We start from the raw sequence: 12221 nt of genomic DNA on the forward strand, positions 1-12221 counted from the left end.
TAGGGATTTCACTCTTTTCCATTCTGCTATGTTAATAAAAATATTATCGATATAGCCTAATCATTTCCAGCTATTAAAAGTAGAATCTGCCAAAGTATCCCCTTGCTGCCGTCTATTTCATGCCATCTAGTTTAAAATGAGCTACATCAGAGCTGTTTGTAATGCATGGCGATACTCACCATTGGGTTTTTCGATGGCGACTAGAGGTGTCCCCAAATCGTGTCATCTTACACAATGGACTCTGTTTCGCAATACATGCCTTTTTTTTCGATTTTTTATTTGATGTGATGTGGCACTGATGCTCTCCTACTTTTAATTGTTTATACATCTGTAACTGTTCAGAGTAAATGACAGTGTTTGTGTGTGCACATTGTGCACTGAAGGAGTCAAATTAAAAACAGAGAAATGTCTCGTGCCTGTATGATCTAATTTTATGATTTTATACAAATAGCATATTTTCAAGTGTGTTTGAGCCTCTTGATTTGTGCTGTATTTAACATACATTATACCTCATTTCTAGTTTGATTGTAATTCTATCGACATTACCGCCAAACTCGTTTACTGTTACTGCCTGTAGATTTACCACAGGATTACGAGTGGCGCAATGGCGGATTATATCCACATTTTTTGAATTAGTGCTGATGATGATTCTGCCAAAATCTCCATGAAGTCTTACAGACTACGAAAATGGGGATTAACACCACCATAACACCATTTGTAATCCTGCGGTAAACTGACGAGGAACAAGTGGCAGTAACAGTAATCGAGTTTGGTGGTAATTCGACAGATTTTCAGCCGAATTACCACCATACTCGTAATGAGGCCCTATGGTTCTGAAATAGTTATTCGAAGTGAACTGATCTGAAGATGGCTTTCGCAATAGGAAACTTCAATGCCAACTTCAGAGTGTTGTGACTCCAAAGCAGAAGCTAAATATTTGCCACCTGCTGCTGGAGTAGGTTATTTTGGTCATTGTATAGGGCATACTGTGATGGTAATTTCAGAAATACCTTGACGTTTTCTAACAGTTCTGTTTCATCTTTTTTATATAGGTATACTTGAGTGGCCATTTTGGACTAAGTTGGTGGTGGTTGCCATTGGTTTCACTGGAGGACTTCTGTTCATGTATGTTCAGTGCAAAGTGTATGTCCAACTGTGGAGAAGACTTAAAGCTTATAACAGAGTGATATATGTTCAAAACTGTCCAGAAACCAGCAAAAAAAATCTTTTTGAAAAACCTGCACAAACGGAGCCCCATTATGAGAGTAAAGAAGTCTTTGGGATCCATCACTCAGATACTAACTCCTCACACTATACAGAACCAGAGGACTGCAGTGCAGCAATTCTTAACGTCTGAGTTTAATTCCTGAAAAATATACTGCAACAAAAAATGTGTTTACTGTAAACTGTGGCGGGAAACAAACAGCACAGACATGGAAGTTGAACTTCTTTGTTTTTTTTACATTTTTGTATTGTACCACTATATCCCTCAAATCCGCTTATCATGATAGGATCCTGTTCCTCTCAACAGTTCATCATTTGTATGTACAAGAATTTAACAGATGATCTGAGGCAAATCTGTGAAGGAAGCATACTGTGAAGAATATGGACATGTTAGACATTGAAGAATCCTAGTACCAGTGTCGAAATGGAGGTAATTGCCACAACTGTGTACCTTGCTTGATAAGGTACTATGCTGTCATACTACTGAGTCAGTCATTGAGAAGAGTCCTCTAACATAATTTGTATTAAGGCAAGATTTTACTGACTCAGTAAGGCATAAAAATCAATCCTCTTGATATTTTTCAAAACAGATTCTTTCCCATTGCTATTCTATAATTGTCTGCCCATTAGATTACACCTCAGAGCCATGTTTATTGGGTTGCTTGGAGGTGGTTATTGAAATCTGTCAAAGATACCTTTAAAGCCTTCCAAGGACTGAAATAAATGTTCCCAACGCTCCCGTCATAGTCAAAAGTATTCCGGTTTCAAATTGTGTATTTTATGCAAGATTTAAAAAAGTTATTGAGCTTTGTAGAAACACGATAGCTATTTTAACTGTAATTTATTGTCACTGAGCATAATACACTGCACTGTGGTATTTCAATGGGAAGAATTCAATGGGATGGAAACCAAATCTTTCCACACTCGGATACTTTAGATCGCTAGAAGAGGAGATGCAAACACACTATTGTCTGCAACTCTTAACCACAAATAATTATACTTGAAGGACAGTTTTGAGAATCTGTTTTACAGCACCTCACAGTAATATTTAACAAAGCATACAGCACTTTTTATAATCCTCCTTTTGTAATATGTGAATCTTTTGGTAGTGAAACTTGAAAGGCTATCCTGTATCAGAACAGTCCTTAATAATTTGATGTCAATCCTTTTTTATAATGTTTTTGATGGTCTGGCACCTATCCACATTGTGTGATCTGCAGTGTAACAGTAATTCTTTAAAACAAATAAGAGATAGTATATTACCCTAAAAGTAAAATTAGCTACTTGCAACATCAAAGGTCTGAATCTGATAGTTGTGTGTGATTTTATCTTCTAACATATATTAACACTAAATTTCATTGCCACAAGGTCTTTCTTTATTTTAACCTATTATTGCATTTGACGTGATCATTGGTTTGGTTCCCAGATTATGTCTGCTGTCATTTCCTTTTCTGTGAGTGGTGTGCTGGAATCCTTTCAATTCATCCAACTCCTTTTTCTGTCACCAATTTTCTTTACTAACTAACAACAGCACAATTCGGCACCATTACCGTTAATTGTCCTTTCTTCTGCTGAACTGTGCTGCACCCCATGCTTCCTCCCTTCTCTCTCCGTAGCCAGCCTTTACTCCTTTGCATATCTCTATGCCTGCTGTTCCCATACTTTCTTTCCTAGTTCCTGTTCCAGATTTAGCTCTGAGTCTGCACCTTCCAGCCTCCTCTCTGTCCAGTACATCCGTTTGCTGCTTCAGGTTTCAAGTTGTGTGTCTGTACAACTTACCTCCTGTCACAAGCCCAAGTAACTCCACAGAGGATGCAACTCATAGATTTAATTCAAAGGGAATTTAGTCAACATCTTGTTTGATGTTGAGGAACTCAAAAGAAGTCAGAATGACTAACACAAGTCTTTGTATACTGGAAGACTGCTCCAAATATCTGTGTCTCTATCACTGGTGTCAGTCATAGTTTTTAGGCACAAAGTTCAGCAAAAAGAAAGTGATGGCATAGTCGCTGGTTGGCCTCTCCCTGTAGGCCACACATATTGTAGTGTTCCGAGGTATTATGTTTAGGTCCAGGCTGTATCCCTGTAAGATCATCAGTGCCTCCTAGAGGGTCTTTCAGTGACTGTTTATTGTTCTACCTCAGCCCTGTGTCACAATACCAAACCTTGAACCACCCAACCCTGTCTAACTTTCCTCCTCAGTGCACACTCGTTCCTATGGTACTGTTGCTCTACCTTGGTTCCATTCTCGAGCTGACTGTCTCATAACTTCCTTAACAATCTGCCATAAGCTTATTCATCCTCTCACTTCTAGAGAAGGAATTGACTTGTGTTGTCTTACTCTCTGGTGTCCTGTATCCCTTCCCCTGCAAGGGACTTCCCACCCACCTCCTTCCTTAATTCCTTTCTCTTCCCCCCTCCATCTACCATTCCTTTCTCTTTAACCTACTCCACCTTCTTTTCTTCAGATGCTTTATATCTCTTCCTCTCTATCTACTTCTTCACTTGCTCAAACCTCCTTTACTTCCTCTCACTTCCTAGATTGTCACTGCCTCCTACTTCTTCTGCTCCCTCCCCTCCTGCTTGATGTTTACCCTTTCCAGTCTCTTCTGCTCGCCCCCCCCTTTGATATTCAGCTTTCTCTGCACTTCTACCTCCTCCTTCACCATGTGTCAGTGTCATCCCCTTCAGGCCATTGTGTCTTACTGCAATGCCCTCATTTGCCCTCTCCTCAAGCAGGCACTGTTCTTTTCTTCATACAAGGCTATTCTGAATGCCTCATTCCATCTGCCTGTGAACACCCTATCCCATTCCTTTCAACTATGTCCATCCAGTGTCAGCCATCGTTCTCAGTGACCACTGCCAGCCCTCACTTTCTCTTTGGAGAGTCAGCAATGAGTGAGGAATTTCTAGGGTGTTTGTTCTGATGATGGTTGAAATGATGGTTTTGTTGAGAGATGAATGTTTAACTTAACATGCCATGCCGACACCTCTTACTACTTGACCTTGAAATACGTTATATATAGTCAAGTCAAGTCAAACAAGTTTATTTGGTTGTATAAAGCAACCATTAAACTACAAGTAAACACAATTATTACACTAATTCAGGTTACAAAATCTTAAAATTACACTTCCATGAAAATATATAGTTAAAAAACATTGGCGAAAGCAGTATACAAATACATTTGGCAGTTAGACGGTTGCCTCGACATGAACTACATTAAAAGTTATTTTAGTGAAGATATGTTTAGAAGACAATGCAAAATACCTTAACCCAGTACAAGTACTATAAAGTTTTCTTACGGGCCCTCGCCACCTTGCAGTTTCACAATACGATTTCTGAAATACATCGCTCTTTTCAGGAACGTCAAAAGAGCCCAAGCGGTGTAAACTGATTCGGCGCTCAAGAGAAACACAAGAGCAGCCCTGTGTGTGCGGATCATTGACTTCTTAAGGGCAGGAATCAGGGACACTTTACGTATACCTGCATACCCTATACAGAAGAATAACAAATGAGAGAGATCCTCTCTACCATGTCCACAAACCGGGCAACCCGCTGAGTCAGGAAAACCCTTCCATTTATAGGTGTTGCCTTGCAACCGAAGGCAATCGAACCGTGCCCTTGTAATCAGCCACCTGTCCTTTTTTAACATACTCCAAAGCAAGTAAGGTTGAATTCCCGTTAGGCAACTAATACTTAAGTGAAATTCACCTTTGCTATGGCCACGCTCTAGCAAAGTTCTTTTACTTGCTATGATTTTACCCAGCATGGCTTTGTAAACAGACCCCTCACTTTTGGTCAAAATAGTATCAGGCGGAAAAAGGGCGCCTAAGTTGGCTTCACCCAGAATTGAAAAAACATACGCGAGCCATGGAATTTTTTTCCAGCCACATTTACCCAACACAGTACGAATAATAGTATGGCACAAGGAAGCATGCTCATTAGCCCACAGCCTGACCCAAAATAAAAGAGGGGCCAACGCCCACTGATCTTCCCAAAACTCCACACCCAACTCCCTATGGACGGCTAATCCAGATACACTGGACGGGAGCCCAAGCAAGTTTTTAAAAAATTTACTCTCCTTACTCTGTATTTCCACTGTATTCTGGAAGCCCCAGATAGCTGCGCCATAAAGAGTGGAAGCCACAGTTTGAGTACCATAGATCTTAAGGATCACATCCAAAGGCCGGCCCCTGCACTTCGACATGAATCTAAAAATTCCGCCTATCTGTTGACTCATCTTAATAGATTGTTTGGTCACGTGGTCTTTACCATTTAAGGCCTCCGAAAAACTTATTCCAAGGTAATCAAAAGTCCTAACTCTGGGAATAATTTCATCTGCACAAAGTATGGGTTTCATGGGCACAGGACGTTTTCTGCCAACGCACGCCATTACTGCAGATTTCTTGGGATTGATTTTTAGGCCCAGATTATCCATAAACCTTGAATAAGCATTAATCAATATCTGTAGGGCCCTAGGTGTTCTTGCAAGAAGGACAGTGTCATCAGCATAGGCCAATACTGGAAACCCCCTTCCTCCCAAAACTAAAAAATCGGCCAATACTCCAGTCAGGTCCTGTGAAAGGCCATTAATGTAAAGGCAGAAGCAGATGGGGGCCAGTACGCAGCCCTGCCTCACACCGCACCCCACCTGGAAACATGCCGTGCAATGCCCCCCAGAGCCACTTCGTACACAGGCCTCATTATTTGTATGGAGGTCAACCAAAGCCTGTAAGATTTCCCCAGGGCACCCTAAGGACCCAAGCACTGCCCAGAGCTTAGCTCTATCTACTTTATCAAAGGCAGTGCTTAGGTCCATAAAAGCTAGATAAACAGCCTCGCCCCTACAAAACACCGTATTAGCCACCAGTAAATACAAGTTAAGACTTTGTTCCATGGTGCCTACTCCAGGACGAAACCCAAATTGAATGTCAGAGAGAACTGGCTGTGCCCTAAGCCAGGCTTCTATACGGGCCAGCAATATTCTCCCAAAAATTTTAAACGATGAATCTAGTAGGGAAATAGGTCTATAAGCACCGGGGCTAGACATGTCTCCCTTTTTAAAAATGGGGAATATTATTGCCCTCTTCCACGAGGAAGGATATTTCCTCGATTTGAGACAAGCATTGAATGCCACAGTCAGAAGTGGGGCCCACAAATCAACTGGGTCCTGGAACAAATCTGAAGGTATCATATCCGGGCCAGGGGCGCGGTTGTGTGCTTGGAGCCTGATTGCCTTAGCAGTCTCCTCCACTTCAAACATCAAACAGGGGCCGCTAAAGTCTGACTCGGCCTCTAAATGTTCAGATCCAAATAGACTACCAAAGTGCGCCAACCATGCCCCTTCTTCCACATGGGTGCCACTCCCCACGTTGGACCAACAACCCTCCGGACCACTTTTTACAAATGCCCAAAAAGCCTTCTGGTCCCTCTTCATGGCGGCATTCAAAAAACCTTCCCAGGCTCCCTGTTCTATCTCCCTTTTCCTTCTCTTTAACTCCTGTTGGTAGGTTTTCCTATCTTGTGCAATCTTCGATCTAGAACTAATTGGGTCCTTAAGGGTTCTCAACAGCGATTTCTTTGCATTTTTGCAGGCTTCATCAAACCATCCTCTCTTTAATATTTTACCATTGGACTTGATAGTTTTAGAGAATTTTGAGGTTAGTGCAGCCAATAATTCTACAAATTTCTCTACAATTATATGTGCAGATTGATGATTGCCCAATATATCCAGCACAAGCGAGTTATTCTCCCTTAAGGAAACATGATGTAACCCCTCCTCTAAGATGGTACCCCATTTAATTCTTCTGGAACCTGAGAGTACCCCCAGCCGCGGGCTAGGGGCTATAACCAAAGATTCCCGTTCCCCCAACAAACCCATTAGCGTAAGACAGATGGGCAGATGGTCACTATGCGTATCCGCCTGCACCTCAAAACTCACAACACATTCCCAGAGGTTTACTGAAATACAAAAGTAATCGATAGTTGAACAGCCTTGGTGGTTTTTAAACGTTCCCTCCCCTGGGATATCCGGGGCCTTTCGACCATTAACAATACGGAACCCCCATTCCAACAGCCAGGAGTTAAACTGAAGACCCTTCGGGCAAACTCTTGCATCTCTCATACACCTGGGCGGGATGTTCTCTACCAGATCCTCAAGGGGGTCAAGAGCGCCCTGGTCCAGCCCCCCCCCCCCCAATTTTAGATTAAAATCCCCACCCCAGATGCAGGAGGTGAACTTCCTGCCTTCCTTGGACAAGAGGTTCTCAATGAACCTCTTGACCTTGGGCAGTCGCTCCAGATCAGAAAAATGAGGACTATTATAAAAATTGATAATGCAGATTACCTTCCCCATCCTAGTTGTTAGAGAAGCAACCTGCAAAAAATCCAGCCCGGTTGGGATCAGCTCAATTCCACATTCCAGCGCACCCTTGATCAAGATGCACAAACCACCAAAGAGTCTACCTCTCGTCTTTTTGTTGGCTGGGATATCAAACGAGATAAAACCATCTAAGTGTGGGGGTTCTAGGGCCCAAGTTTCTTGAAGTAAGACTATAGAGTTAGCTTGAAGAAGTTCCATCACTGGACCCAGCTTTAATTTCCTCGTTGCGCCTGCTATGTTCCAAGAGAGTAGGCGCAATTGCAGATTATCTATGGCCAAATTCCTATGGGATGCTAAGAGGGTCGACACCATTGCCCCATCCTCGATTACAGCCTCTTGTCAATCCACATCCTCACAGGACGTCAAGATCTCGAAATGATTTTCCAGAGGCAAGGGTGTCGGAACAATTTCTGCCGGGGCTTTACGCTGACCCTTTTTGGATATGGTTGTACTCCAACCGTCCAGGGGGCAATTAGACGGTGAATTTCTATCTAGGCTAATAAAAGGGTTTCCAAAACCTCCAACCTGCCTGCTACCTGATAATAGGGTCGGCAACTTCCTTCCCCCGACAGGGACATAGAAATAATCCAGAGGAAATAGTTTACTGGACAGTTTAGAACCATTGGGTTTAAGGCCCCGGGCTAGGTTGGTATTCAAAAGATAGTCCGTGATCTGAGCATCAGAAAAGGTGATTACCACACAGTCTCCCCGTAAATTCTTGGGTCTATTTCCCACCCATCCCACACGCCTGGCCATACGAATCATTTTGGGATCGATCTTAGGTCCCATCAGATTCGAGTTGACCCAGTGCGAGGCCTTATTCATCAGGGAATGAGTGGACTCAAAACTTCCAGTTGGCAACCCGGGCAGACCAGTAATAATCCCTACCAGGGGGACCGCTTCCGGGGGTAGGTTCAGGATTGTATTAGTCCCTAACCCACTCCCCGGCCCCTTTTCACATTCTGTTTTCCTAGGTTCGTCACTCTCCCCATCCCTTACAGGCCCATTTAAATTCTTGTTGGCCCCTGGAATATCATCCTGATCTTCAATGATCACCACCTCCTGACTACACCTTAGCGGAGATATAACTTTCTTACCATTGGAGGCGGTTTTCCTCGGTAAGGGGGCGGTTGGTGGACACTTACACCGCCAATCCTCTGGGCCCCTTTCCTCAACAATAACGGCCAAGTCAGACAATTTAAGTGATATTGCCCTAATGGAGTCATCCATAATAGCCAAGGTGGTCAAAACCCCCTCTTTAAGCCCCTTTAAAGAATTTAACATCAACTGTAAAGGCTTAAGCTTCTCCTCCAGTAAGGCCTCCAACCATTCTTTGTCGCCCTCACTGGCGGCAGAACAGTCTAGCGATCCAGATTCCCTTTCCACCAAAATCCTACCATTAATACTGGGTGCCCCCTCCACGGGGTGCGTTGGTTGCGACAGTAAATGAGGAGGCGTCACCAAACCAAAGACAGACGCATCCCCCCTAGACACCACATCCCTATCTACAATCCCCTGTCCCTGCAAGTCCGCCAAACCCAATCCCTCGCCCCTGGGAACAACCTCTCTAGAGGCAGGTTCAACCGCATTCATACAATTAACTATTTTATTTGCCATGGCATCCATATAGTAGTCCAACGATCTCTGGGAAGGTGTTACACCAACTTTCGGAAGGGATTTAGCTTTAGTTACTGTTTTTGGGGGTTTGGTGGTATGGGAAGAAGTGACGTTTTTAGGTTTTTTCGCCCGTTTGCTGACCACCCCAGCACCAGCCCCAACCCCTCCCTCTCCAGCTTTTCTCTTCCCCATAGATTAAATAGATTAGAAACTTAAATGGATAATATTAGGCGGGGAACAAAAAAAACCGGACAGGCCAGTATAAGCCGAAAGTAGGATAACGGTGAGAGATGAGGGGGAGAGAAAAGAAAAAATCTCGCAGCCCCCTCACACTCTCTACAAAATTAAGCACTAAATACTATATGATGTTAAAAGAAAATCAGGCTCTAATAAAAAGCCCCATATAAAATATATATATATATATGAATATAAAATGGGTTAAATACAGCAAATATTATACAGACATTAAGACCATGGAATAAAAAGAATTACGAAGATTCACAATTGATAAGTGTAAAGGCGGTGATTAGAAAAAGAACCATGCACGGATGGGGATAGGGGTAAGTAAGGACCACCCTTGCATGAGTCAAAGGCAGACAGTGGCAGTCAATGGTGGGTGGTTATGGCCCAACTTTTTTCCTCCTTCCTTCTCCAGGTCAGGGGCAGAGTCAGATATAAATCAAGGTTTCCAGAGATAGATGTAGGTAGATGTAAGCAAAGCTTGTGGATACAAAGGCAGGGGTTATAAAACCGGTCCAAGTTCCGGGGAGCACACCGGTGCACTAGACAAAAAGTCACAGGAGCTGGAGGGCGGGGAACGCCCGACAGCTCAAGGAGCTGCCGTAGTCCGTCTCTCCCCCCCACCCCTCCAGCAAGCCTTATAAAATGGACAAATAAAGACACAAATTTGACAGCAAGCATCTGCAGCAGAAACCGTACCTTGCGTGCATACAGGTTTCGATAAAACCGTGGGCGGAGGGCTGAAGTTGACAGAACAGTTCAAGGCAGCACCAGCAGCAGATGTAAACAGCCTCCCCACAAATTGCCACAAAGGACACCAAGGACTCCGCGCGCTCCGCGCTTCCGAGGGTTTTCGTGCCTGAAGGCCCGCCTCCTCCTTCGCCGGCCTGGAAAATTAACCCCTTGCAGGGACGCACACAGGGGAGCTCGTGGACAGAGCTTCCCAGACACCAAGGACTCTGCGGACTCCGCGCGCTCCGCGCTTCCGAGGGTTTTCGTGCCTGAAGGCCCGCCTCCTCCTTCGCCGGCCTGGAAAATTAACCCCTTGCAGGGACGCACACAGGGGAGCTCGTGGACAGAGCTTCCCAGACACCAAGGACTCTGCGGATATAGCAGTGGCTGTCCCTTGGTCGCTGGGCAGAATCTGACAGCCATTATATTGCTGTCTGTCTAAATCGTTCTTAGTCAGGGCAAGATCCAAAACATTCTAGAACTGTTCTTCTGATTACCCAATCTTTTAATTCTGCATCAAAACGGACTTCTCAGTTTTTAACGAAAGTAGTGAAAATGAGTTAGAGCAGTGCTCATTTTCCTCTTTATGAAACCTCAGTATAGATGAATAGCATCAGAAAGCAATTATTATCCTTCAGAAGTTTTTAGTGCAGCCACTTTGATCCCTTTCCCCTCTCCTGCATTCTTCTGGGGATAATAACCTAGAAAACGTTGATGCATGTTGGTTTTCAAATAATTCACAGAAATACTGCAAAGCTGTCTGAGATAGTATGAAATAGGTCTCTGAAGAAGGTTGTTTTTTAACACCATTAGCACACTAACCAAAGGGAAAGATGCCAGTTTTGTTGCTCTTACCTATAGCAGTGACCTTTTATACACGTCGCAAAGGCCTTTACATTCTTGTCCACTTGACAGATATTCCTTTCGGTGCTTGGATTCTTTTAGACTGTGTGTCAGTCAAACAAAATCATTGTAGTAAGGAATAAAACATTAAATTTGGTGTTGGTTTAAAGTTGTGTGAGAGTATTGGCCCTGTGACTTTTACATAGGGGAGGTATGGTTGTAAGTTATTATTCAATAACATCAGTTTGTATTATTTAATTAAAATCCAGCACACTGTTCTGATATAAACTAATACAATACTTGTGAAGGATGTGATTTTTTGTATGCAAACTATTCTGGTGACAGAATATGTTTTAATTGATGTTGCATCTAATAGCAGTTTAAGTATAGTTTCAGGACATTGAGGGTTGATGTGATCAAACATGTATTTTTTTAATCTTATTTTGCCATGATGTGTATTCTTTCCCTCAATTCAGCGATTTAAAGACACGGGTAGATAAGTAAAGCCACTGTAATTGAAACAACACATCAATGCACAACTCATTATAAATTGCTTTTTATGTTTTTAGAGATATAATGATATGAACAACATCCAGCCTGTGTCTCGTTTACTCTTCACTTGCCCGAAGAACCAAGTATACTTATTCAGTATGTCTTTAACCAGAAGAAAAGGAATGAACCTAGAAAGGGAATCTTTTGATAAATGTTTGATATTTTGTTGTTTTTGTTGAATTTTTTTATCACATCCTCCTGAAAAGTTACCCAAGCTTCCCTATTTCTTCAAAAAATAAAAGATGAAAAAAAATAAAGAGACATTGCATTGTTTCACCATTTGTAAGATCAACATGTGGAACACTATGACAATAATGCTGTTTGTTTTGCTTGCGTATACAAATGAAAGAAGATCTTAAAAAGCATTCTTCTGATAAAAAACAAAAGTAACTGTGAAAAAAGCCAATGTCGTATGTCCAGAACAACTAACTGCCGCATAATTTAATTTCTTCTCTGTCGTTGTGCATTTCATTGCAGGTCGTATTTGTTTATTGATGATTTATAGCACACCACACATGCAGCAGTCACCTCAGGGTGCCATGAGTTTGAAGGGGAAGCCGTATTGGGGATAAAGAGAATAGGGCAACCAATTAGTCCCGAACACAATTGCCTTAGGGCATTTTTTGTTGT

General features: G+C 42.8%; 1 protein-coding gene across 5 annotated transcripts in view; it reads left to right on the forward strand.

Annotated features, from left to right (window-relative positions):
- MARCHF8 (membrane associated ring-CH-type finger 8) overlaps nucleotides 1-11852 on the forward strand; it is a 951649-nt gene extending 939797 nt beyond the window's left edge. For 4 of the 5 annotated variants that reach the window (XM_069610553.1, XM_069610555.1, XM_069610554.1 and 1 more), the window contains one exon: nucleotides 1053-11852. In XM_069610553.1, the coding sequence (XP_069466654.1) occupies nucleotides 1053-1357 (305 nt within the window). In that variant the 3' untranslated portion in view covers nucleotides 1358-11852. The remainder of the gene's footprint in view (nucleotides 1-1052) is intronic. The other variant, XR_011268598.1, reaches the window with a different exon arrangement.
- Nucleotides 11853-12221: the final 369 nt, after the last annotated feature.

The sequence above is a fragment of the Ambystoma mexicanum genome, chromosome 8 (assembly GCF_040938575.1).
Source record: "Ambystoma mexicanum isolate Mex_15411 chromosome 8, UKY_AmexF1_1, whole genome shotgun sequence".
In the NCBI taxonomy this organism is placed as follows: Eukaryota; Metazoa; Chordata; class Amphibia; order Caudata; family Ambystomatidae; genus Ambystoma; species Ambystoma mexicanum.